Source organism: Camelina sativa, chromosome 13, assembly GCF_030686135.1.
Source record: "Camelina sativa cultivar CO46 ecotype springtype chromosome 13, ASM3068613v1".
NCBI lineage: Eukaryota > Viridiplantae > Streptophyta > Magnoliopsida > Brassicales > Brassicaceae > Camelina > Camelina sativa.
This window is the reverse complement of record NC_141892.1, coordinates 23930820-23958485: the sequence shown is the minus strand read 5'-3', so window position 1 is coordinate 23958485 and position 27666 is coordinate 23930820. Positions and strand designations below refer to the sequence as shown.

The following is a 27666-nucleotide window of genomic DNA, read 5'->3' as shown; positions in this document are numbered from 1 at the left end:
CACACCGGTGTTGTGGCAATCCCATCCTTCAACGGGTCAAACTCCGGCGACCAAGCTTGCACTAGAAGATAGCTCCCAAAGACTCTCCAAGGCCCACCAGTCAAAATTGCGAGGTACTCTTCCTTGTTTCCAATCCGCAGCATGTAAAAGTGTCTAGGCAGATCCACAATATTCAGTGTACCAGCCGGTTCCATAACACTCTTTGTCGTCAGCCAAACAGCGAGATCGGGACATTTCGACCAAGTACTTTGACAATCATACAGTTCCGCCACATGCCATTCATAGCATCCAACACCTCCTTCCCTATAGTGACCACTGGTTCACCGTCCTCTCCATCCGGGAACGTTAACGACACTCTCTCCGCCACAAACGCTGCGTCAACCACCACCTCTGGTACCAGCCTCCAACCAACATTTGTTCCCACCACTTTCTGGACCCAAGTCCCCAAAGCATCCGGCGGATCACCTGGTGGGCGGTCCTTCTCAGTTCTCACCAATATCCTCCAAAGTTGCATCTTGCTCACCACTCGAAACCCTAGAATCACCCTTAGTCGCTATTGTTTATGTAAATTTTTTTTTAAAATGTTATAAAAACATATCAATTAATAAATGTAAAGAACATATATACTCTATCTGTTTCAAAATATAAGATGTTTTAGCCAAAACACGCATAATAAGAAATGTTTACTTTTAAAAAGTTTAACCAATCAGAAACAATACTGCATAAAATAAATAATAAGAAAATACAAAAGTAGTCTAAAGTTGCCTCAAAAAATGAAAACATCCTATATTATGAAACAAAAAATCTTCTCTAAAACATCTTATATTATGAAACGGAGGGAGTATAACTTATTAACATATAACAATATGTTTTTTTTGTTAGTATCATTACCATAGTAATTTAACAACAGGCTTTCAATAGTTATTATAATTGATTATAGAGAGGAATATATTACTCTTGAATTATCACGAACTCGTTAACAGAAAACTTAATTTACAATAAATATAGATTTATATATCTATTTTAACATTTTTGAAGTACATTTTTGTGTCATCCTCTCTTATCTTTTTATTCAAACAAGTCTCAACTAAATTCTCTACAATCATTACAACCAAACACAATCATTTCCTTATTTGATGATTTTAATTTCCTAAAACTATCTACCTAATTTAAATCAATATGTTAGATTAAAATATAATTCTCCTTGCACTTTTATTTAATCTTATACTTAATTATTTTAATTACTATTTAATTCATAAAGTTAATAAAATTTTAGATTTTTTTTCTGGATATGATGTGATTTGAATTTTTATAAACGGATATATATTTTAGAAAAAATTTTAGGATATTTATAACCAAATTTTATTTAGGATATATATAGAGCTCGAAATACATTTTTAAAGTACAATAGGGTGTCATCACTTTTTGGTTTTTTGCCAATTTTGGGTCAGATTTTTAACTAAAATTATAACCGATTCAATTATCCGGATCCTCCTTAAGATTACCGAATATTTTGGGCCGGTTTCTAATCTATAGCGTACTTATTGACATCCAATTAATGTCAATTAATGCCTATTGTATCTTAGGAAATGTCTAATTTACATGCCGAATTTTTAGGGCTGAATTATGTAATCACATCCATATAATATAGCAACTAATTCAAGATGAATACATCTTAGGAAATATCTAATTTGCGTTTAATAAATGATTACATATTTGCTAAGTTCTTATTAGCTTTAAATTGACACTATTAATCCAATAATATCAATTGAGAATCAAAATAAGAATATGTCATATCATTCATTCCTAAATCATAGCTAACCAAATCATAAAATGTATATTCTCAACTTGCGAATCAAGAGTTTATACAAAACCTATCTACAACTGTTAACAATATATATAGATATGCAATTCACCATTGACTACAAGCACCACTAAACTATTACTACTATATCATATTAACAAAATAATAAATCTGTGGTGTACCACAGGGTAAAACCTAATATTTATACATAAATATAGAATTGACAGCAAATTAGTGGATATCATGATATGTGATTATTTATATATATCTTAGTATATAAACTAATTAAACTCAATATTTAGTTTGATTATTGATTAAAAATGAAAATATGGATAACTAAAAAGGAATATTCGTTCTAATTGTATATTCTTCTGTTTGCTATTAAAAGTATTAAGACATAACTCTTATCATTATAAATAAACTTATTACCCAAAAAATCATGAGATATTTAAAATCAATAATTATTAGATTGTGCAAAATTTTTATAATTACTCGACAAACTATAAATATAAATTTGATCTTTAAAACACACAAGATTTTGGAGTTTCATTATTTTTTCATAATGGTTTTTTTTGTAATATTCCGTCATTTATTAAAAACTAGATGAGGACTCGCCCAATTTGTGGGTTTAAAGTTTTATAAATTAAAATTAATTTAACAAAACTTATATTAAAATTTGTTGTATGTTATTTATAAATTTTATTTTTGTTATGTTATTTTTATTTAACAAATCTTTTGTGTATATTACTATTAAAAGTGTATTTTTACAAATATATTACAAATAAATTAAAAAGTATACTCTATTTTACAAATATATTTTTTATCATCACCTAGAAAATATCTATACGAACACATTAAGCCAACTATTTTACTTCCACTTCTGCATAGTTATTTAATTACTAAAATTATTGGCTCAAAAAATATTTTGAATAAAAAATATATTACATAATATACTAACCAATGATGTATCATCACAATAATGTATGATCACCATGGAGAAAACTTCGGCTCCGTCCTCATCCCTTATGGAGAGAACCTTGGGTCCAACATCCTCCACCATGGAGAGAACTTTGGCTCTGCCTTCCTCTCTTGGGAAGATAACCTTGCGTCTATTCTCCTACACCTTCCTCCCTTGGAAAGATAACCTTGCGTTCAACCTCCTCCACCTTCCTCCCTTGGGGAGATAACCTTGTGTCCAACCTTCTCTACCATAGAGAAAACCTCGGCTATGCACTCCTCCTGTGTGGAGAGAAAATGTTCACGTCTTTTTGGTATCTCAAAATGGCTTTCTCAGACAACCAATGAAAGTAAAAACTTTTTTTTTTAATGTCACAAAATCTTTTGATAGTAATGTTAAAATTTCCAATGTATTCATGACAAACCTTTTTTTAGCATATATCTCTGTAACGCCTCAATCGCCACCTTGCTTAGTGAGCACATGTTCCACTTTGAGTCCATAAGCCCACCTTCCTAAGTGGGCTCTACATCTATTCTCGGCCTGTGGACCCAACCATATTCGGTGGTCGGTTTATTATGTTTGGGAGGTTTTTAAAACTTGTTTACCGATCTTACCAATTAACAAATGATATTTTCCTGTGTTTTGTCTTCACTCGCACAGTTCCGACAATCACTTCGAGGAAGGCCACCCATCATGAAATTCTCTCAGGATCCTTAACCGAAAAAATAAGTGCATTTTGATGATATATATGGCCAAATCAATTTTTTTAAACTTTTCCGCAAACCAGATTGTCACAGACTTTAAGCTCCTATAAATCTATTAAGAACGATTTATGTTTTTCCAATTTATCTATCTATGTTTGTTGTAACCTTGTGTTTAATTAGCATATTTTATCCATCCATTAGGTTGATGAGTTTATACTCCCTATCTTCTTTTGGGATTGAATGAATAATGGTAGCAATGATGTTTGCAAAAAAAAAAAGGTTTATGATCAACCAATAAAGGTTGACAAATTATAAGAAAATTAATTTGGTATAATGAAAGAATCAATAGAAAATTATAAGCACGGTAATATATGAATGCCAAATAATGCAAAGATGAAAATATAAATTAAAGAAAATAATCTAATCTAATCTAAAAATATTAAAATAAAATTTAAAATACAATATTAAGAAAAGAAGACACATCTATTAATATTTTTTTTGTTTAACCTATTAACCTTACCTATTCCTAACTGAAAAAGGAGAAAGTAGGAGAAAATTTTGGTTTAAAAATATAAAAAAATTTACCTTCCCATTAAAAAAAGTTCTCAATTAACAAAGTTGAAACCAGTGTTTTTAAATAAATTATTTAAATATGAGATGATCTATCTTATTATTTATAATTAATAATTAACTGTATATTTTCCTTAATCTCTTTTTCTATATTTTTTTGTAGAATTAATAACTTAAAAGTAAAAATAAATAAATAATATTATAATTTTTAATTTTATGTAATATATATATATATATATATATATATTCTCCTTATAATTATTTTTGAAAAGTTTTTATTTTTTTTATAAACTCTGTAATTTTGGATAATTATCTTTTTACATTATTAATAATTTTTAAAACAAAATATTTTTTTTTTGTAATCAAATTGCTCCTATTAAATATTAAATTTTACACATGCCAAAATTTTGTTAATGGCTAACTTTCAAAACCCAACTTTATATAATAAGATATTAACAAACTCATCAACTCAAAAGATTTAAATAGCCTAATTAAAATATTAAATTAATAAATTAGATTATTTTCAGAAATTTTATTTTAGAATCTGATTATTACTAACATAAATATTAAATTACTCTTAAATCAATAAATATATTTTGTTATAGTTCCATAAGAAACATGCAAAATTTTTATGATTATACGATAAAACATAAAAAAAATATGAATTTGAGTTTTAAACCACACAAAAGACATGTTTTAATAAATACTAACATTTTGTTAATACTCTTTTTACGTTCAAAAATTTTACAAGTGAGACATAACTTTTACACGAAAGAAACGCAGATTTGAATAAAACAAAACAAAGAAAAACTTTAGTTACAAATTATGTTTTACATAAACAGATATTGGTTCTTAGATAATAATTTATCTTATAATTATTTTATTTAAATCAATCTATCTCGCACGTAATGCGGACTATTACCTAGTTATCTTCAATAGTAACATCAAAATATGAGATGAATAAATCCCTCTAGTACCTTAACATAATCCTACGGTTCATTTAACACCATCGTTGCGAACCTTCAGGCTGAGTCAGAGTGTTCTATCTTGTGTTGTGTCCCAACTTTTTCTACGTAACAAACAAAAAAAAACAATAAATTTGAATATTTTAAAGACCATTGTCCATTGTCTTAAAAATACCAAACGTACTACAGTGTTCGGACTTGAGATTCTTCTCTCCATTAAAAATCCAATTTTGAGTTCCTCAAAACATCTCATCTTCTTCAATCAACCCAGAAGGGTTTCTGAAAAAACTCACAATCAGATTAAAATGGGTTGCTTCATCAGTAAAGACCCAAAAAAACCATCGAAGAAGACGATACTCGAGAAACCATTCATGGACATTAGAAAGCTTTACATCCTCGGGGAGAAATTGGGTGAAGGCCAATTCGGTATAACTCGAAAATGCGTTGAGAGATCCACTGACACGACTTACGCCTGCAAAACCATACTCAAGAAGAACCTAAAGAAGGAAGAAGACGAACAAGCCGTGAAGAGAGAGATTCGTATCATGAAGCATTTGTCTGGTCAACCAAACATCGTCGAGTTCAAATGCGCTTACGAGGATAAAAATGCTGTACATATCGTTATGGAGTTTTGTGGTGGTGGTGAGTTGTTTAAAAAGATCGAAGCTTTGTCTGATGCTGGCAAGTTTTACTCTGAGAAAGATGCTGTTGAGATCATTAGGCCTATTGTGAATGTTGTTAAGAATTGCCATTTCATGGGTGTGATGCATCGTGATTTAAAGCCTGAGAATTTCTTGCTTTCGAGTAATGGTGAGGATGCTGTGCTCAAAGCTATTGACTTTGGCTGCTCTGTCTTTATCGAAGAAGGTGAGCTCCGAGATATATTCCTTTCTTTGAGTGTGTGTTTGATAGGTTTTAGATCCGATTATGTTAGTTTGTGCCTGTTTGCTTTAGTCATGTGCAAAATGTGGTGACTTTTGTTCCTTTGTATAGAGATTGGGACTCATAAACTTAGTTTAGAGGTTGTTCTTTAGTATTATAGAATTGGGTTTATGTTTTATCAAAACTAAGGCTAGAGGTTGATCTTTGAGGTTAGAGATTCTTTGAGTGTGTTCTGTCTTTAACGAGTATGTTAGTTTGTGTCTATTTGCTTTTAGGCCTTTAGTCATGTGCAAAATTTAGTGACTTTTGTTCCTATGCATAGAGAGATTGGGACTCAAAACTGAGGCTAGAAGTTGTCTTTGATATAATTATCTTAGGAGTTTGATAGTTTTGGATTATGTTACTGTTTTGTGTCTATGATATTTGTCTTTCACAAGTCTCTTTAGTATCAGAATCTGCGTTTGGTTGCTTCTGTCATGAAAAAATTTGGTTACTTTTGTTTGAATGGATAGAGATTCGGATTTGATGACTCATTGTCTTTTATTTAACAGATTGTTTTCAGGGTAGTCCATATTAGTTAGTTTGGTTGTTTTTTTTTTCATATGGTTGATTTGATGCATTTGTTTCTAAAACCAACAAAAACAGGAGAAGTATACCAGAATCGTGTTGGGAGTGCTTACTACGTTGCTCCTGAAGTATTAAAGGGAAAATATGGGAAAGAAGCTGACATTTGGAGTGCAGGGATTATTCTGTACATCCTGCTCTGTGGCAAACCTCCCTATGAGGCCGGTAAGAACTTAAAGCTACAGGATTTGTTTCTTTCTTAGTGTTTGATCTGTAATTTATAGGTTTATATATGTTGTGTATACATCTTAGAAACTGAGGAAGAGCTGCTCAAAGAGGTATTGAGAGACCAGATTGATTATAAGAGCAAACCATGGCCTTCAATATCTGTGAAGGCACAGCATCTTGTCAAAAAGATGCTTACGAAAAACCCCAAGGAGCGATTCTCTGCTGCAGATGTTCTTGGTAAGTTCCTTTATTTCTCTTTTCTAGATAGTTCTAAAGCCAACACAAATGTTCTATCTAAAGCAATCAAATTGGAAAGCAGATGAATCCATGGTTGTTTTGTGTTTATTGGGTGGGATTTAGGTGAGTTCCATAAGAAGCTTCAGGACTCCAGAATTGTGCTCACTATGTTTCCCCAAAAGACATTCCATTGTTTAGGCGTTAGAAGGACACTATGTGAATCTTGAAGTCTTCGTTGTGATCTGTCTATAATGCTTTACTACTATCCTTGTTTTTTGAATATAGAACATCCATGGATGAAAGACGGAGAAGCTTCAGATAAGCCTATTGATGGTGTTGTTTTATCCCGTTTGAAGGAGTTTCGACATATGAACAAGTTTAAGAAGGTAGCTCTAAAGGTAAAGAGTGTCCCGGTTCTTTCTAATTAATGTTACATCTCATATCCTTGCAAATGATCTTTCTTCCTATAATTGTGTATGAAGCATCAATTATGATTTGCAGGTTAGTGCAGCAAATCTATCAGAAGAGGAAATCAAAGGACTTAAGACACTGTTCACCAACATAGATACCGATAAAAGTGGTACAATTACTCTTCAAGAACTCAAAACAGGTCTGACCAGACTTGGATCTAAACTCACTAAATCCGAAGTGGAGGAACTCATGAAAGCCGTGAGTTATCATCATGTCTTTTAACTCTATATTATATCATCATGCCTCTTTTATCCAAAAGAAAGAGAAAATCATTTCAGGCTGATGTGGATGGTAATGGAACAATCGACATAGACGAGTTTATCTCTGCAACGATGCATAGATATAAACTGGATAGAGATGATCATTTGTACAAATTATTTCAACACTTTGACAAAGACAACGACGGGTAAGTTTCTTTCCGCTTTTGCTTATCAGATGCCAATAGAAACAAGAATCTATGTAGAAACAGATCGAACAATAAAGTTTAAACTAAAATGTGAAATGGTTTGTCTAAACAAAAGGCACATAACGAAGGAAGAGTTGGAGATGGCGATGAAGGAGTATGGTGTAAAAGATGAAGGAAGTATCAAAGAAATCATAACCGAAGTCGATACCGATAATGTAAGTTTGTCCAATCCAATCCAATACATCAAACATAAAACATTAGACCTGTTTTTTGTGTTTTGTAACCTTGTAACTGATGAACATGCAACTCTGTGTTACTTACAGGATGGAAGAATAAACTTTGATGAGTTCCGCACAATGATGAGAAGTGACAGCAGCCTGCTGCCACAAGGGGAACTTCTTCCCGTCAATTGAATCATATATGTATGCTATGCTCTTATTAGTTCTTAAATAACTTACTTTCTTGTATAATCCACTTAAAAGGAGTCATTCTTTTCGTATTTGTGTTATATCATAAACTGTCAAGTATTTGCGTTAACAAAACTCTCTTTCCCTTCTCATCTTCAGTAACCTCTCTCTAATTAAAAGAGCCAAATTACACAGCAAAGCGTACATCAAATAAATTGCTAGAGCATCTCCAATGGGAAAGATAACAAATGATGCTTAAGTGGGGTTAGAAATATTTTAATATTAATTTTTTAAAATTGTTTGGTTAAAATTTTTTTAAAGAAAAAGTAAAATTATATGCCTCAAGTGGTAGATCATAATTTTAGATCCTTAAACTTAAAAAAAAATTATTTTGAAAATTATAATTTTAGAAATAAAATTCATTTTGTATAAATATTTAAAATTATTTACAAAACTTAAAAATTATTGCATTTTATAAAAGTTTAAACAAACATTACATAAAAACATATTTAAAACAGATTACAAAAACAAGTAGTTGTAATACTATTGAATATTTTCAACTAATTTAATCATTTTTAATCTTTAAATTTAATAGAAAAAATATTTTCAAAACTTAAGTATTAAATTTTAAATACGTTAAAATCAATGGACTTAACATCTTATCTCATCTTACTGGTTTGTAAGCTTGGTGTCTAAGTTCAAAATGTTTATACGTAGTTCAAATCTAACACTTCAAGTTTTTTTTAACTAATTTTTGATAAATAGTTTTAAAATGAGATTGCAACAAAAAAAAAGTTTTAAAATGAGATTGTCTTTAAATTTAACAAAAAATTTTAAAATGTTTTCACACTAAGGGGAAGTTATTGGCTCATGGAGTTTAATAGATTTGAAAATCAAAACAAATATCATTTGTTACTCAATCATTGATTTTAAAATATCAAAATCATGTGTTATAGGTTAAAATCCTATTGTTTTTTTTCCTTTGTAACACTCCGTAATAAATATATGTAAATGCACTCCAAATATAGCCATTAATCTATTAAATTAGGGTGGGGGGGGGGGGGGAGGGGACAGAGGCTAAAACTAATGCAATAAATTCAGCGAGATTAATGACCATTCTTTTAATTAATGATACTTCTATGCTTTAAAAAAATTAGTAGCTTCAATGTTTTGATACTAATTATGGATATTTTTAAGTATTTTAAATTCATAGTTGACCATACCAAAAATTATACATTATCACTAAGCCAAGTTTCATTAATTTTTAAGTAGTTAAACATAGCCCAAACTAGAACCAACCCCACAATTCAACAACAACCATAAAGAAAGATATGACATCGCTATTGTCCAATAAATTCATAGAGAACAAATAAATGATGTCTTAAATTAAATAGAGGGCAAGCTTGGGAGAAAACAATGGGCATTGAAGATATTGCACCGTAGAAAATGTTGAAGAGGCTAAAAAAATTATTCAACCAATTTTCGCTATTTAATGAAGATCTTGAAAATAAAACTATCTAATCCATTCAACTAAAAAAGTTGAGAAAAAATATCCTAAAACAAAAAAAGTTGAAAACAAAATTAAATTAATTATACAGGAAAAATGTTCAACTTGTTCATCAACTTTTTTTATGATGAATGAGATAAATGATATTCAGCCCAATTTTATTGATGCAATCGATTGATAGTTAAAAAAAAACTAATTGAGATGGAAAAATAACCACAACTAGATTTTAACACGCGGTACATCGCGAGATAACTTCTTAAAAACAAAAATATTTTTAAGTTTGATTTATTTGTTTTATTTATTTGTTAATTTTATTTGTTTTATTTAGTGTTTGAAATCATATAATTATATCTGATTGTTAATTCCATGATTTAACCCGTGGTACACCACAATTCTTTTTATTTGTAAGTGACATTTTCACTGTTCTAATTTTGTATATATATATGTGAGTAAGATTGAGTTATTATGCTCTATATTATTATTGTAAACGGTTAATATACACCAATATATATAAAACATAATATTATTATTCATGGAAACTATAAGAATGTTATTTGATGTATGTCTATATATAAATGTATATATAAATTTATACTTGTGGGATTTTTAATTATTTGTATTTCTAAAAAACCCTATATTAATTTACTGTCTAATACCACTAATTGCATAACTTAACACTTTCATATAAATAAAGTATTCACTAATAATAGTTGTATCATTGTATTGAATTGATTGAATAACAAAAAAAAGAGTTGACCAAAACCAAACTTGTTACTGACAACTTGAACCAAAAACCATTGAACGAAAATCTAGTAATGTATGAGAAATAAAATAAAATACACAAAGAAACAAATAACCAAACTTCAACTCCAAAATAGTAGCATCCATCAAAATAGTTTTGGAGATTTAATGGGTTAAAACTTTAATGGGTGGAGTTGTTTTTGGAAAAATCATAATGTATAGATGTTGTTAAGATTTTTTGGCAATAAATGTAACAAATGTTGGTCAATTTAAGAAAGTTTAGTATTTGAGTTTCTCTGCAATGTTATTTATAGAATTGTTTTAGGGGTTAATGTAGTAAAAAAAATTAAATAAGTAAAACGAAAAGGACATAAACCAAAATGTACTTCAAAAATGTTAATATAGATGAAGGAACTTATCACACAAATTTAAAGGAATATTCTCTACGTAGAATTATATTATTCAGTTTTGAGGATGTTATTTAATTTAGTTTCCAATCATGTTGTTTTCTTAGTAACTAAAACTAATATGACTGGTTTTTATCATATCAGTGTGCAGCGAAAACACATGGCACCTAAACTGAAAAATTATACCATAAGTAAAAAGTTTCAAATTATTACGCAGATTTACATGTCAATGTTGTAGAGAAGATATTTTTGCCTGCCTTTCAGTTTTTTAAGACAACGTAAAAATCCAAACAAAAATCATTTGTTATTCAATCATTTATGTTAAAATAATTATCAAAATCATGTGTTATTAGTTATATAATTTATATATAATGGTTAAAATATTTTTCTTTTTCTTTTGTAACACTCGGTAATAAATATATTGGGGGGGGGGGGGGGGGAGGGGTGTGGGGGAACATAGGCTAAAACAAAGCAATAAAATCAGCGAGATTAATGATCATTCTTTTAATTAATGATAATGCTTAAGAAAATTAGTACAGATTCAGGACCCTTAGTTAAAAAGTTTTCATTTAATTGATCATGGAACAAATTCATGGCGTATGGATATGCTTCAAGCGCATTTTGATTCGGAAGATATTGCACTGATTAGGGTTATTCCTTTGGGTAACATTCCAATGGCAGATTCGATTGGTTGGCACTTTACGAAAACGGGGAAATACACTGTCAAATATGGGTATGAGACGGAGTGTGCTGTCAAACAGCAGATCAGTAAGGTTATTCGATACAGGCCAGATATTACTCCTCTCCTGGCGGCTGTTTGGAAGGTGCCCTGTCTACCAAAACTGCAGCATTTTATGTTGCAAGTTTTGTCAGGTTGTATATCAGTATCGGCAAATTTGAGGAAGCGGGGCATAGATTGTGATTCGGGCTGTGCTCGTTGTGGGATGGATGAGGAAACCATCAATCATGCCATATTTCGGTGCCCGCCTGCCCGTCAGACCTGGGCTTTAGCTCAGGTACCGGTTGGCCCAGTATCTTTCCCAACCGACTCGGTGTACGCTAATATGGACCATTTTTGGGTAAATCTAATCCGGGTTCTCAGGTGGAGGCTTTTCCATGGCTTATGTGGTATATCTGGAAAGCGAGGAATGCACGTCTTTTCAAAAACCAGACAGAAAAACCGGAGGATGTTGTTAGAGTAGCGGTTGGGGAAGCGGCTACATGGTTGCAGGAACAGGTGTCAGATGTGGAGGAGGAATCTTCCATCATACCCATTGCCTCTAGGGCTCGGGTAAGGGGCCTCCCGGGTCAACTTCCTTTTTTGTTTACAGGCTATCGGTGTTTCGTCGATGGATCCTGGAAGGCTGGCGATTCCTTTGCCGGTGCAGGATGGGTGTGTTCATCCTTTCAAGATCTGTTACCTACGAGGGGAGCCTCCAATTTCCGACAAAGTCTTTCCCCCTACACGCTGAAGTCGAAGCTTTTGTTTGGGCTATGCGGTGTATGATTGGGCACGATTATCGGGACATAGCTTTTTATACAGATTGCTCAGATTTGGTGAAGATGGTTTCTTCTCCACATGACTGGCCGACCTTCAAGACGTACCCGACGCGATCAAGATTGATAGGGAGGAGTTTTCTTCTTTCTCTTTATCCTTCATTTCAAGAAACGCAAATGTAAGTGTGGACTCTCTGGGACGCTAAGCGCGTACCTCTCCGCAGCCTATTTTGTTTGTAAACAATTTTCCGTCAAATTGGCTCATATGAGCTGATATTTTTGTTGAAAAAAAAATTAGTACAGATTCAATGTTTTGATATTAATTATGGATATTTTAAATTCATAGTTGACCTTACCAAAAATCTCCTATATATTAATAGAGAAACACTCTTGAAAGAATGTTGATGTGTCGATGCCAGAGAGCTCGAAGCACATTTTAGCAAATAAACCCTATTAATTAATCATAATTACATCTCTGCTATTACAGACTTAAATAAAAATTCATTAAATAAATTAAACTATTTGTAGTCATTTAATTTGAAACTATATTATACTTCTTTAAAAAACAAAAAATTTATTTCTTATAAAAATTTAATAATTATTCATGTTTTAATAAATAAATTTCATACAAATTTTTTCACCGCGTTAAAATTATTATTTACTTTCAAATATTTCACGGGTGAAACATATTTTTATATAAAATAAACGTAAATTTGAATAAAACAAAAAAAGAATTATTTACATATTTTATTTTACACAAACAAATACCAAATCTCAAATAATAATTTTATTTGAATTGATTTATCCGCACTATATATCCGGGTTGTTACCTAGTTATACATTATTGTTCTACTCAAGTCTGTTCCGATGAGAACACAACCTTGTGGTTAATTATTCTTTTAGCTCAGGGTCAAGTCGAGGGTGTTGAGAGTTATATATAATTAACCATATGGTATCCATGTTACAAAGAAACAATAGTTGATGCAGCCAAAATGAATACATAATATATCTTCCCAGTGGTTATGTTTACATGGAGAAATATTTCTTAGTTACCCAAACACAATGTTACTCCGTTGGTTTTTGAGTTTTCAATGCATTTAGAAGGCAAACTACTTCGTACCACTCCACCTCAGCATACATGCATACTTTTCACTCAGCCAAGTTTCATTAATTGTTAAGTAGTTAAACATAACCCAAACTAGAACCAATCCCACAATTCAACAACAACCCTAAACAAAGATATGACATTGCTAGCGTCGAATAAATTTATAGAGAACAAGAAAAAACCATGCCTTAAATTAAATAGAGAACAAGCTTGGGAGAAAACAATGGGCATTGAAGATATTGCACCTTCGAAAATATTGAAGAGGTTGAAAAAAATATTCAACTAATGTTCACCATTTGAATTGAAGGGGTTGAAAAAATATATTCAAACCATTCAACTTAAAATGTTGAGAAAAGGTTTCCAAAAAAAAATTAAAATTAAAATTAATTATACAGGATAAGTGTTCAACTTGTTCATCCATATTTTAATTTTATTGATGCAATCGATAGTTAAAAGAAATCTAATTAAGATGGAAAAATAGTCACAGTGGAGCAGTAGCACACAAATTAATACTCATATCCTCTACGTAGAATTATATTATTATTATTTATTTTAGTTTCCAATCATGTCCTTTTCTTAGTGACTAAAAAACTAATGTTGATTGGTTTTGTCACGATCAGTTGCTAACAAAAACACAGGACACCTAAACTGGAAGTAAAGAGTCTTAAATTATTAAGCAGCTTTACATTTCAATGTTGTCACTTGTAAGAGAAGATGTCTTTGCCTGTCTTTGTCTTTCAGTTTTAAGACAAAATGTATTCTCGATCGGCTTTATTCTTAAATATATATGTACAAACTGTATAAACGAGGAATGAAGAGCTTTCAACTCAATTTCTCAAATGTGCCTGAAGAAGCTTCCTCGCAGCCAAAATAAATCCTGTAAAAGACTTTTCCATATTACAAATCTGAATCGAGCTTCTACGATCAGGAATATGAGACAAAAGATAGTCAGAAAAATCAAGACTTGCCTAAAAACAGAGGAGAAGGTCTAGTGGGTCTTGACTTAAACTCTGGATGAAACTGAACTCCAACATAAAATGGATGATCTTGAAACTCAATCACCTGTTGAAACAAAAAGATTTTGCAGAAAAAAAAAAGAAACCAAAACAAACAAGAGACCAAACACTAAGATGGTGTTTTCTTTTTTTTTTATATACCTCAACTCGTTTCCCTGTATCATCTTTACCCACAAGTCTTAAACCAGCTTCTTCAAGTACTTGAGCTACTTCTGGATTCACCTACCATCATTATTATATAAATACACCTTTTGTCACATCGTTGTTGTACATACATTCACTTTAGACCAGCTTACCACCGTTAATGAAATACCAACCTCGTAACGGTGTCTATGCCTTTCGTCTAGGTAACAAACGTCACCGTATCTGGTAAATGCCCGGAGAAAAAAACAACTTGCTGTCTTTAAACCGTGAACTGAAAACTACAAGGAAACGACAAAGATAAGTGCAAACTTACAGTTTTGAAGTGAGAGAGTCTCGGTTCTGTAAATGTGTTCTTCGGGATCCAAGTCTCATTGTGCTTCCCATATGTGTTCTTGAGCCCTGTAAGGGGAAATATCAATAACAGTGAGAGAATGAACAGGACGGACTCCGTTGATAGGTCTCTGAATACATGTTTGGAATACATACTTCTGGCATAAATATAACAACAGGGTCAGGTGTCTGAGCATCGAACTCGGTGCTATTTGCTCTTTCCAAGCCCAAAACCTGAAACCAATGTCACAGAATAAGAAGAAGAAAGATAAGAAATAGTCTTAGGAAGACAGCAAGTTGAAGCTGTTAGTTCAGAGTTTACAAGATACTATATTTCTTACAGATCTGGCAAACTCAATTACTGCAATTTGCATCCCCAAGCAGATCCCAAGATAAGGAATTTTGTTGTCTCTAGCGTATTTGGCTGCTAAAACCATTCCGTTCACGCCACGATCTCCAAAACCACCAGGAACCAGGATGCATTCTGCGCTCTACAAACAACCAAAAACAGTGACTAAAAATTGTCTGTCGGCAAACAAATGTCTCCTTTTCAATACACAAGTGGAGAGGTTATGGACTAAATATTCAAATCAGAGAATCCTAAGACTGATATTCTCACCTTCAAGATCTTCCAAGCAGCAGCATGTGCCTCCGGAGTCTGCAAAGGAGAAAGTGATGATTAATAGGAAAACCGTGATAGTGAAAGTAAAAAATCTGGATCAGAAAGTTTCAGGAAGATCAAAGTCATTAATAATATATACCGATTTCTCACTTTCTTCATCAAGATCTGAAGCTGCAATCCATTCGATATGTGGCTTCAATGAACATGCAATGCAGGCATGAAGAAGGGCCTGCAATGAAGAAGGAAAAAAAATGAAGAGCAAAGCAAATGCGGTAGAAGACCAAAGTCTAAGATTTACTTTCCAAGTTTACCTTAACAACCGACAGATAAGAATCCGTTAGACCAATGTACTTTCCAACCATAGCAATTTTGACCTGTGCATAAAGAAAAGTACAGTCCCTTTGAATAAGAAAAGTCAAGGCTCTAAAACAAAGTTGTACTAGCCAGCTGTAAAATACACACATGATTTGTCAAGTTATCAAAAGTCTCAGCCATCTTAGTCCAGCTATCCAGATCAGGTTCTGTTGCAACGCTGAAAGAGATGAGTTATATGGAATCTCATGTTACGCTGAAAGTGTTCAATTATGATATCGGATGTAATGAACACCGTAAGAAATGAGACTAACCTAGTTAGATTCAGTTGTTTGAGAATCGAGTGATGAGCGTTTTGATTCTGCAAATACATGGAAAAAACAACTTCAATAACAAAACACATATTTCTATTTCCTTTTCTTGGAAGAGCCTAAAATGCATCCAACTTACACGGAGTAGGAGAGGAACATGCCAAATGTTTGGAACATCATGGATATTGAGAATATTAGCTGCCTGTAAGAAGTCATCAAGTGATATGAGATCCCAACCGCATAAGATATACATCAGTTCAGTAAATACATAACATAGACTTCATACAAAACTTATACCGCCACATGACAAAACTGAGACAATTTTGCCTTTGTAGCTTCCAGCAGTGGCTGTAGAAAAAGACAAAAAAGACATGTCAAGACTCTGCAGCAACTGTGACTGGACAAAAATTTACCAAGGTGTATGCGAATTATAACTGATCTGACTGAATTTGAAGCGATACCTGAGCAGAGCGACATGCCAAAAAGTGAGGTGTCAATCCCAAAGCTCTTAGTTCTCGGACACTGTGTTGGGTTGGCTTTGTTTTCTGCATGAAGGTTAAAACAGAATTTAAAGTTAACCATCATTTAATGGGATGTAAAGTAGTCCAGGGCTTGAGCAGGTAAGAAATATACCTGTTCCCCAACAACCCCCAGAACGGGAATCAAGCTCACGTGAATCAGGCAAAAATTTTCTTGTCCTAGCAAGGGAAATATGAACAAACATCATCAAGAATAAAGTAGAGAACCACTGAAAGAAAGCATACTTAGTTTCTCCAGAAAAGAAAGATTCACAGGCTTACCAACTGAGAATGACAATTGTCTCAAGGCCTCGATAAAAGGCATTGATTCGATGTCACCTATCATATAAGCAGCAGAAAAAGAAAAGTAGATTTAAGGATCTTTAATTAAGTAAGTAAACGAGAACCAAGATATGAATGGTATGGTAACGTACCAACAGTTCCTCCCAGCTCAATAACACAAACATCAGCTTGGCCTTCCTTTCCATCCACAGGAATCAGAGAGACTGACTCAATCCAACCCTTGATTGCATCAGTAATGTGTGGAACAACCTTAAAAACAAAACCCGGATTTAAATTGGAATCACATCACATGAGCAACGTACAACACAATCCTACTAATTCAACCACACAAAGTTTTACCTGAACAGTCTTTCCAAGGTAGTCGCCTTTGCGTTCCTTGTCAAGAACAGACTGGTTGAGAAAGAAAAAAGGAGAAAACGTTCACGTTAAGCACGTTAAAGTTAACAACATCACATATCTAACACAAGACAAAATATATATGAGCACCTGATATATCTTTCCAGTAGTTATGTTGTTGTCTTTGGTTAGTGTCACATCGAGAAATCTTTCGTAGTTCCCCAAATCAAGGTCAACCTTTAGACATGGAACACAAGTCAAACAGCGATATTTATTACATTCTTTAGGCAACTATATATGTATCAGTGAATTAAACTGAGAGAGATGGCTTTACGAAACAGTAGTAGTGTAGAGTGTAAAGAAAACAAGAAAACCTCTCCACCATCATCGAGTACAAAGACCTCTCCATGTTCAAAAGGGGACATAGTACCAGCATCAGTGTTCAAATATGGATCTGTATAAGATCAATTCCAAAAAAAAAAAGGCTCAGACTTTATTGTGTGAAACTAACAAACAGAGGAGTGGAGAGAGAGAAGAGATCTTAAACCAATTTTAATGGAGGTAACTCGAAGGCCACAAGCTTTAAGCACGACGCCGATACTACTAGCTGTAACGCCTTTGCCAAGCCCACTCACCACTCCTCCAGTCACCAACACGTACTTCATCCCTTCCAATTACGAAACGCACACCAACTGTTTGTCTTAATGTCTGATCGGAAACTACAAAATGCGACTCTGGTTTCCCCAAATCCAATCATAGACTTCTTTTCCAGGAACAATTGTATTCAACCACTAATATGCTCCCACGTGTCCCGCTCTTTCTTCTTTTTTTCTTTTTTCTTTTTTTTTTTTTCTTTTTCTGTTTCCTTAAATGATCTCAATCTTTTGTTTTTTTGGAGAAAACTTAAATGATCTCACTCTATTCATTTAAGAGTTAATTACGAGATTGTTATTATTTTTGAAGAGTACTATCAATTTAGGGATTTTTGTCTGTCCTTCCACATTTAGGCATTTTTTCTGTTGTCAAATGACATAATTATCCCTAACCAGCAATACAAATATATTTTTTTTTATTAATTGTTTTTAAAAAAAAATTTGTGCAGAGAAATAGATTGTCGACAGTTAATTTTCGCAACACTCACCCTTTTTCCTTCTGATTTTAACGTCTCTTCACCATCAATGAGTTGTTTGAAGAAGAAGATAATATCTATCTCACAAATTAAGTCTAAATTACTCAAATTCATTGTCACCCTCATTCGGACCCTCTCAGATCTGCGCTCTCATATTATATTACTTTGCATTGGTCCAGTTCAATTTCACAATCTCAGCTACAACGTTTGTGTTGTCTCCCTTTCCAGATTACTATATCAGTTCGATCTCCTAATTGAAGATTTGAGATCGCTACAATTGACTGCAACTTGACGATTTCTGAGCACTTGCGACACCATGGAGGTTCGTATTTCATAGTACTTGTACCAATTTTGTTTATTTTTCAATTTTTTGACTCTCTTCCTTCTCCGGACATGTCCCCAGTTTTACCCATATGTCTTTCGGCCTTAGGGTTTAGTTTACCTCTATCTCGCCCTTAGGGGTTTATCCCTTCCTCATGTTTGGGTTCCATATGCTTTCCGTCCTTAGGGCTTAGTTTACCTCTATCTCATACATGTGGTATCTATCGCTTGTTTATTTCATTCACCTTGTTATTCTTTATTTGATTCACCCTTACAATTGACTTGTTGTATCACTTATGCTTTCTGTTTGCTAAGGCCATTATGTGTGGGTTCTATATGTGTTTCGGTCTTATGGTTTACTGTATCTATATCTCAAACATGTGGTTTCTACCCCTTGTTTATTTCATTCGCCTTGTTGTTCTTTATTTCATTCGCCGTCATCCATATCTCGCTTCCTTTTCTAACTTTGTCATCATCTACTTGTTCAAGGTGAGCTCCCTGATCATGTCGTCCGTATCAATTCCTATTCAAGACCTCGCTAGTTTGCCTGAGCTAGAAAAATTGTTGGCATCTCCTCTTGGCGCTCTGTTTTCCTTGCCTGTTCGATATTGTTCCCTCTCTGGCCAGCTAGTCCACCAGATGCTATGTAGACAACTTTTATTCCTAATAGTGATGAAATGTGGTTTTTTTATGTCAGCCATCCTTTGCGCTTTTCATTGATGGAGTTCGAACAATTGACTGGCCTTTCATGTGTGCCTTGTCTCCCAGCAACAAACCTTCTCGCTCCAACTACTCATTCTGATGGTTGTGCTCCATACTGGTATACCCTTATTGGCCACAACCTTCATGCAACCACTGTTGAAGACCTTCTCAAATTGTTGAAGAGTGAGACAAACATGCCAGCTTGGCGTAAGTTTAAACTAGCGTTAGTTGTTATTGTTGAGGGAATTCTTCTGTGTAGAACACAACCAGTGAAACCATCATCAGGAGTTGTGGAGATAGTTAAAGATGTTGACTTCTTCCTTCATTACCCTTGGGGGAGACATGCTTTCAAAAGACTCCTTAGAATGGTCATAGTTGGGGATTATAATCCAGATAAGCCATCTCTAATAAAAAAACTCAAACAATCATCACTTGCCGTTCATGGGTTCCCTCTTCCCATTCAGCTTCTTGCATTCAAATGTATCCCGTTGCTTTTGAAGATTCTCCTGTATTCTGAAGATCAATCAACGTTTCTTGACCAGACTCTTACCTCTCTTCCAAAGTGCAAGTCATTTCATACCGACAACATTTTGTCTGTTGAACATGATCCATCTGTATGTCGTCAGATACAACAATACTACTCAACATTATTGTACTAAATCTTTGCTCACATTTGTCTCATATGTTTTTGCAGCTGCAGGTTTCGTTTCCTTTTCAAGATTACACAGAATTTTGTCTCACTGCCCAAGTTGACGACAAAGGTAAGCTATTACAAGAGCTGATCTCATCTGCTTACAAGTTTGACAAGTCCTTCTCCTTTGGTGGTGATGCTTCTTTGCCATCTCTGTGTTCTTCATCAAAGCACAAAAAACAACATACCAAAGCTGAGAGCTTTTACAAAGTGCTCCCAGAGTCACCAGTCGTTACAGATCATCGTAAACCATCTAAGGTCTTCCGTTATGTAGAAGATGTTGATGGTATTGTGACGTTGAAGGTGAAAGATTTTAAAGATTCTTTGCTGGCTGATCTGGGTGAGCTGCTTGTCAACGACAACTCTAGAGGTAAACACATCTTATCTACAAACCGAACTAAAACTGACGTTGCAACAAAAGGTATTTCTCAACCATCGCATCCAACTCGGTCTGATTCTTTTTCTCCATCCACTGCTGCTGGTGAGCTTGTAGTTACATCAAACCGTGTTGGACGTTTCAAATGCAGAAAGCGAAAAAAACCAGAACAGGTTCAACTTACATCAACTCTCACTGTCTAAAAACCCTGTCACCCTCTCTAATCCATCGTCCTTACTCTCGTCAGCTTTGCCAGGTAACATCCGGAAGACGTTCATTGGTCACTGATGCAATGAGTGCTTCACGTTCCTGTTCAATGTTGCCTGCTACTCTATCTCCAGTTCCTTTAACGAAACATTTGGACTTATCCACTATGGATGTTGTAAGTGTCTTAAGCCCCAATTCCTCACTTTCTCTGTCTTCACCGATGGGGATCATGCATCTCTACCATTTCTGTTTTCAAACATCCTTTAACTATGATTTATATCCTTATCTTTTGTAGATAAATTCTGAGAACAGATTTTTCCTAGTCCATCCTCTACCTCATGGATGTCCTCATGGCTCTCCTATTGATGGTGATTAGGTCCAATCATCTCCACGTCATAAACCTCAAAACTCGACATGCTGACCTCCTGCACAATTCCAGCATATTGACTATAGTTGTCTTGCGATTGTTACTCTCGTTTGACATACTGTTGCTGACAGCTTCCATTCGCTTCATAGTGAACTAATTGCTTTCGTTACATGGAATCCATTGCATCCTCTTCACAGGAATGAGACTCCTTATTCTGTTACTCGTTAACAGGTTTACTCAGATCGTTTCACATTGGCATTGGTTCTTATAAATCAGCATCCTCGTCATATGATTCTACATTAAGACTGTGTGATGTGGACAGCTGTTTAGGGTGGTTTCTAATGGCATCGGGTGCTAAACTGCCAGCATCGTTTTATTGTTTCCCTCATTCTCTTTATCGCTTCACTTAGTAACTAGTACTCTGCTCTGCATTTTTTTCCAATTTTCTCCTTTAGTTGACAACTTCAACAAAGTTTGTTTATCCCCCTTAATACAATAACTTTCACCAGTTAATAAACATTTTCTTCTCATATCTCCTCCAATATCAAATGATTACGCACTTCTTTCTATATCTTTATGAGACGCAATACATTATAGGATACAACAAGGAACAGTTTAAAATTGTATTTCACTGTCGTGTGCTACCAACAACCACCTTACATGAATTAAATGTGGTAGTCTCTGTGTATGCCCATAAATATGCCAATGTGCTGCATCAATATTCTTCCATCAATGTATTCTCCCTCAAATCACCCAAATTTGTAGGTGCCATGGAAAAACTAGATTTTGATGGTGTACTTGACATTGCTTGCCGAGTTGGTCGTTCAAGTTTCACTGATCTCTCGGGTATGCTATCAACGTCTAAATTTTACTGTCGTCTTGCCTACCATCCTTTAGTCCTCCACAACATATCTATCAGATTCCTCTTCTCAAACCCAGATTTCATCAACCTTAACTCTCCATACCGTCCATTTTTCACTCGTTGCTTACAAGCTCACAACCCAACAGCTTGTTATCTCGAGAGCTTGAAACTTGTGGCAAGAGATGGCCACGCAGAAACAGCTCTGCAACTATTACAGTCAATAGATAATGGTCCACCCCATGCTTTGTTTGCAACCGCACTGCTCCAACTTTTTATGGGCTTTTATGAAGAGGCCATACACAACATTGATTCATTTGTCAGTTTTGTAGGATCTTTTGAAGTAGCAGATGAAATTGGAAGCACTGTTTTCCGTCAGATCATGCTTATTGACCCAAAAAAATTTGATCACATGCAAACACTTGGAAATATGACCATATTCCAAAGTGTGGTCCGTGCTCCCTCTCCAACCTTTGTAGGAATTGTTTTTTCTATTGGTTTTCAGTAATGTATTTGCTTCTGTGTTAAGTTTGGAGTTACTAATTTCTATTTAGTGACCTATTATATCTATTGTTCTTCTGCAACCGTTGTACTGAACTGCAGTTATATGCAATGAGAATATCTACTTGGATCCTCTTACCTTCTGTATTTATTACTTTCTACTGACACAAGTTATTGCCAACCCCAGAACCTTCCCGTCAACACTTCACCTCACTAATCGCTACTCTTCTATTTACTTCCTTAGGCTCTTGTTTCACCTGCTTCCATAATTACCTCAGAACCTTCCCATCAACACTTCACTTCACCAATCGCTACTCTTCTATTTACTTCCTTAGGCTCCTGTTCCACCTGCTTCCTTACACTCCTTCTTACATGTTCTATTTATTGCTTATCTCCCACTAAATACAACATGTTGCGGAAATTTAAACGCAATACTTATCAACACACTTAAACCTTTACAAACAAACTTTCATTACAGAACCCTACAAACTACAAACTGCAATCACAATGGAGTCCATTCTCGACTCCCTTCCTCACGTTTTGCTGGTAGACATTGTTACCCGGGTTGGCCATAGTGGCTTTCGTGAGTTGGGATCTTTAGTGGCTTCTGGTCCCGAATTCAACAGCATTGCGTTTGATTCTACAGTCTTACAAGAAGTCGACATTGACGAGTTTGTTTTTGTAAGCACTCTCGCTAACGAGCGTTGTATTTATCGACCCTTCTTACTCCGATGTTTGGATGCTGGGAATCAAACTTCTCAGTACGTCGAAGGATTGCGACTTGCTGCTCAACGAGGACCTTCACAAGACTCAATTGCTCTGCTCAGTTTAGCAGCTCCAAACAACATATACGATCGGTTTGCTCTAGGCACCTTCCTCATATGTTCTAGCTCATTTGACAAAGGTATGGAAGTTATTAACTCCTTCTTAGCTTTGCTTCCATCACTAGAGGAAGCCGTAGAGATAGCAGAAATGGTTGTCAGCCAGATAAGAGAGATTGGTACACCAAATTCCTGCTTCTATTCTCATAGAATGCGTGTTGTTGTTCTGCCAGACTGTATCCTTACTACCCTCTCTGTCCTGCACGTGTGTCCTACTTGTTTTGCATTCAAGTAAGCAATACTAGTTAAGGATTTATGCTAATCTAATCTGCCTATATCATTATTATTGCATTGTTTTATGTTATCATTTATACTATAACGTCAATATTATCCTAAAGCTTGATGTCTAAGCTGGTGTTTTCTTCGTCTAATCAATAGAATATCAAGTTGACACTGCTATCATCACTATTATGCACTAGAAGCTTCACTTTTCATATATATATAAGTTACCAATATTCAAACAACATCCATCCAGAGTTACAAGACATTGGAACACTACTTTTAAATCAGTTATAAAAACAACACTTGCAGTTGCAGTTTTATGTTCCATATATACCAAAAAACTTGACATCCACCTCCCCCTGCATTATCCTCAAACTCGTCCCAAACTTGACAAAGATCTCCAAGTTTTCCAAAAGTGGCTACCTTCACTCCACACTTCCCATTCAGATTCACATATGCTGCAGTTTTATAATCGTCCTACAAGCATTACAAACTCTCGCTGCCATTGGTGCCCAAAAAACATAAACACGCCACCTAGAACATGCCTCTAGTGCCCAAAAAACATAAACACACCACCTGGAACGACACATACAATTGATTTCCAACATTAAAAACAGGACTCTCCTATATACTTTCACAAATGTGCCTACAACCATAGGTGTAATACCTTATTCGATGATGTTTTTGCATGTAGCTCGGTTAGGGCCGGCTTGACCACATGTAGAACACTTATGTGGTGTCGTTCTTTTCTGCTTATTCCCCTACACACATAAGAAGCTTTCAGAATAGTGCAGGGAAAAGTAATTAGGGGAAGCAAACATTTTAGGAGAGTCCATTACCACTTGTTCTCCAGTGGAAGGGATCCTTCGTTTCCTTCTGCGTTCTGGGCCTGGTGGGTTAGTAGGAGGCTCAAATTCATTCTCCACTACCACAACAGGGACTTCCTCATCGCATTGATTAGGCACAGGATATATGAGCTCTGAATATGTATCAGCAAAGACACTAACATGGTGCATTTTCTCTAGAAGAGAAGAAATGTATATACCATTTATTCTTGATGCAGCCAAGGCATGACAACAAGGGATCATAAGCTTTTGAAATGCATTACAAGTACAACTCTTGTTTTGTAAATCTATAAAGTAGGTCTTCCCCTCTGTTTTCTTCACCTCGTAACACCAATCTGATACTGCAGTAACTGCCAAACCAGCTGATTCTAAATGGTAGCGAAGCATAAACTTGTTTACATTCGGTGTGATTGGCTCAGGGAGTGTAGCCAGTCTTTTTGCTTTCGCTCGCCTAATGCAGAACCACTGCATTAACTTGGTCTTGATAGACTCAACCATAGTCACAATTGGGAGCTCCACAATCTTGCCTATAGCACTATTCAGAGCTTCTGCAACGTTACTGTTCATTATATTGTACCTTTTCGCCTCACAAAAAGCATGAGTCCAATGTGGAAGTGGTATTCGATTCAAATATTCTTCACATCGCCTGCTTCTAAAACCGATTTTGTCAAAGGACTCATTAAAATCACCAACATTAAATGCACGAGCAGCTTTTCCAACTAATGCTAATAGGCCTTTCCCAGAAAAAGGTCTGACATTCCTCTCTATGTGAACTGCACAAGCTCCATGAAAAGCTTTTGAGTAAACCTGACCTACTCCAGCATAGATAGACTAGTGCCGATCAGATATAATAATCAAGTCTTCAGCATCTGGGACTATCAAAGTAAGCTGCCTGAAAAACCAAGTCCACGCAGCTTCATTCTCAGAGTCGACAACTGCAAATGCAATTGGAAAAATTTGGAAGTTTGCATCTTGCATGCTTGCAGCTATGAGGACCCCTTTGAACTTCGACTGTATAGATGTACCATCAACAAGTACCACCTTCCGGCAATGCTTAAACCCTGCAATGCTTGCACCCAATGAGAAAAATAAATACTTGAACTTCTTACACCCATCTGCTGCATATGTGTGCTCCAATTTGTAAATAGTTCCAGGGTTCCCTAGCTCAAGCAAAAACATATAGGTAGCCAACAACTTGTAGCTTTCTGCATCAGTTCCTCTGCTATTCCTAACAGCAACTTCTTTTGCATATCAAGCCTTCATGTAGGTACAGAAACCTTCAGCTCGGCAAGAACAATGTCTGGGATATCACATGCTCTTGGTCCTGGGCGACCATTTGCGTACTTTCCATTCAGAACAGATGCAATAACCTTTGACGATACAAGATTTGCATATTGTGCCATGGATGTTATTGTGCACGTGTGGATTAAGGTCAAGTACGAACTTCAAAGTTCTTTGAAAACTTCGACACAACATGCCAAAACACTCTCCAATGGCAATTAGGATTAACACAAACAAATATAAGCCTCTGCGGGTCAAACCTTGTTTGCCGGAAATAGAACAGTCGTTTGATGACATATATGGACATGGTGTTTTGCATTTCTTCTTTGTCTTTGAACACGCGCCCTTTGAAAATTGCATCTTCTTCTGCTTATAGATTCCCACAACCGTTAGTGTTGGTCAAGTCAAGAACATCGTCAAACACTGGCTCTGCATCTTCAGCTGGCATATTCTGCTCATATGTAATGGCGTCATTCAAGGTTGGTCGAGAAATCTGGTCATACCTTGCAGTAGCAACATATGATAGAACATGGTTGCCAACATCTCCTGTACTCCCATCTAGACCTTGCCCTCCCACTGAATCTTCAACCAAAGAGTCTCGAACATGTGGCATGCTACGACATTCAGCGTCTTGTGGTTCTGCTAAAGAAGATGGACCACCTTCTTCTAGGCGAGATCCAACAAATTGTCCATCAAAGTTCTGGTTAATAGCATCATTCCAACCAGAGTAGTCAAAATCTTCATCGGCTTCGTCAGGAGAAGCAACAACACCATCTGTGAAATATTGATCAGTCAAAGGACTTAGTATATTGTCTCCACCTTCCGGAACACTATAGTCTCCACATTCAGGCAACATTTGCTGTGGAGATTGTGGGACAACTTGCACCAGAGATTCTGGGATAACTTGCACCGGAGATTCTGGGACAACTTGCACCGGAGATTCTGGGAAAACTTGCACCGGAGATTCTGGGACAACTTGCACCGGAGATTATAAGATAACAGCTTTCCCTTTTTGTCTGGCCAGCTCCTCTTGCCTCATTTCCATTAGTTCAAATTCTCGAAGAACACGTTCATCTTCAGAGTTGCAGTAATCCTCGTACTCTTTCTCATTATCTGACATTGAAGAGTTGCTGCATCTACAAGTCTGATTATACCATTATCATTTGTTCTTGGCCACTCCTCTAAACCAAATTCTGTCACCGCCCCTTCACCACCACTGGTTCCTTCTCCACCAGAAATATCCCTAACAATTATACCAGTTGGGACATCATCAACGTCGATGCCTTTCCCTTTATCAATGTTCCTTTCACGTACCATCTTATGTACCTACACATCTTCCCCATTCTGAGCATTGTCAGGGAACAATACACGCCTAACAGCAGTCCCACGAGTTGACTGTGAAGGAACAGATTCAATGCTACACATTCTGATGCCCGCACTTGCTTGTTCAATGCTACACATCATGATGCATCCACTTCCTTCTTCAACCTGATCCCCATCTACAACATTTTCTCCATCAAGGTTCGTTACACACACCTTCTTTACGCTCCTGCTTCCATTACCTTCATCATCTAGCGCTTCGAAAGATAATAACAAGTTTAAGTGAATCTGACTTCTTCGAACAATGAGAAAATTCCTTATCCCCATTCGGCTTGTAATAAGTACGGGAGGCCTCCTGTTGACAGAGAACATCGAAAGCTCAGATGGAAGCCAATAACTCATTTTTGGCTTGAGGTTCATCTCTCTTAGGCCAAACTCATCACTTATATGTCCAATGAATTCTTCATAACTCATTGACATCCTCATTGTAACATTCCTTCCATAGCATTTCTTTCCAAGTACAAAATCCCACACTCCAGATTCAGACAATTCCCAACTCCCTGCAATCACAACGACTTCAAATTCTTCCCACTAGACAAAAACAACACAGACAAAGAAA

The 27666-nt window shown here is 35.2% G+C and overlaps 3 protein-coding genes, 1 long non-coding RNA gene and 1 pseudogene across 7 annotated transcripts; 2 read left to right on the top strand and 3 right to left on the bottom strand.

The window, feature by feature from the left end:
- Nucleotides 1–2490: 2490 nt before the first annotated feature.
- Nucleotides 2491–4006, bottom strand: LOC147929914 (uncharacterized). Its single transcript, XR_015578826.1, has 3 exons — nt 3377–4006; nt 3187–3302; nt 2491–3043 (listed from the first exon to the last, which is right to left on the bottom strand). It is a non-coding gene; the product is annotated as an uncharacterized LOC147929914 (long non-coding RNA).
- A 1153-nt stretch (nt 4007–5159) lies between these two features.
- LOC104737316 (calcium-dependent protein kinase 31-like) lies at nt 5160–8331 on the top strand. The gene is made up of 8 exons (XM_010457458.3): nt 5160–5868; nt 6529–6672; nt 6760–6912; nt 7198–7310; nt 7414–7581; nt 7662–7789; nt 7905–8004; nt 8113–8331. Exons 1-8 carry the CDS (start codon nt 5307–5309, stop codon nt 8200–8202), a joined length of 1458 nt encoding a protein of 485 aa, XP_010455760.1. The 5' UTR covers nt 5160–5306; the 3' UTR covers nt 8203–8331.
- A 3119-nt stretch (nt 8332–11450) lies between these two features.
- On the top strand, nt 11451–12323 carry LOC147929913 (uncharacterized). The gene is made up of 3 exons (XM_087480785.1): nt 11451–11867; nt 11954–12088; nt 12183–12323. Exons 1-3 carry the CDS (start codon nt 11451–11453, stop codon nt 12321–12323), a joined length of 693 nt encoding a protein of 230 aa, XP_087336911.1.
- A 1779-nt stretch (nt 12324–14102) lies between these two features.
- On the bottom strand, nt 14103–18273 carry LOC104737317 (uncharacterized). Of its 4 annotated transcripts, none has more exons than XR_015578012.1 (22): nt 17893–18250; nt 17720–17799; nt 17496–17582; nt 17349–17399; nt 17141–17258; nt 16989–17045; nt 16822–16886; nt 16650–16733; nt 16486–16536; nt 16328–16390; nt 16192–16238; nt 16028–16097; nt 15877–15939; nt 15705–15794; nt 15563–15601; nt 15266–15434; nt 15100–15177; nt 14927–15012; nt 14787–14835; nt 14611–14691; nt 14422–14515; nt 14103–14330 (listed from the first exon to the last, which is right to left on the bottom strand). XR_015578012.1 is itself a non-coding variant. In XM_010457459.3 (22 exons), the coding sequence occupies exons 1-22, from the start codon at nt 18008–18010 to the stop codon at nt 14281–14283; spliced, it is 1671 nt and encodes a 556-aa protein (XP_010455761.1). In that variant the 5' UTR covers nt 18011–18273; the 3' UTR covers nt 14103–14280. The 4 variants fall into 4 exon arrangements, 2 of the variants coding, with proteins under 2 accessions (XP_010455761.1, XP_010455762.2); XR_015578013.1 differs by having other exon boundaries at nt 15285–15434; nt 15716–15794; XM_010457459.3 differs by having other exon boundaries at nt 15285–15434; nt 17893–18273.
- A 5996-nt stretch (nt 18274–24269) lies between these two features.
- On the bottom strand, nt 24270–27044 carry LOC104738439 (uncharacterized; annotated as a pseudogene).
- Between the last annotated feature and the right edge of the window lie 622 nt (nt 27045–27666).

Bases quoted from the DNA above. Each gene is read 5' to 3' on its own strand.
- LOC147929913 (XM_087480785.1), top strand. From the start codon at position 11,451: ATGGATATGCTTCAAGCGCATTTTGATTCGGAAGATATTGCACTGATT. The intron at 11,868-11,953 runs GTACCGGTTGGC...CCGGGTTCTCAG, and splicing joins AGACCTGGGCTTTAGCTCAG to GTGGAGGCTTTTCCATGGCT. The intron at 12,089-12,182 runs GTGTCAGATGTG...TTTTGTTTACAG, and splicing joins CTACATGGTTGCAGGAACAG to GCTATCGGTGTTTCGTCGAT.
- LOC104737317 (XM_010457459.3), bottom strand. From the start codon at position 18,010: ATGAAGTACGTGTTGGTGACTGGAGGAGTGGTGAGTGGGCTTGGCAAA. The intron at 17,800-17,892 runs GTTTAAGATCTC...GATCTTATACAG, and splicing joins AGTTACCTCCATTAAAATTG to ATCCATATTTGAACACTGAT. The intron at 16,537-16,649 runs GTATCGCTTCAA...CTTTTTCTACAG, and splicing joins TGGCATGTCGCTCTGCTCAG to CCACTGCTGGAAGCTACAAA.
- LOC104737316 (XM_010457458.3), top strand. From the start codon at position 5,307: ATGGGTTGCTTCATCAGTAAAGACCCAAAAAAACCATCGAAGAAGACG. The intron at 6,913-7,197 runs GTAAGTTCCTTT...TTTTGAATATAG, and splicing joins CTCTGCTGCAGATGTTCTTG to AACATCCATGGATGAAAGAC. The intron at 7,790-7,904 runs GTAAGTTTCTTT...TCTAAACAAAAG, and splicing joins TTTGACAAAGACAACGACGG to GCACATAACGAAGGAAGAGT.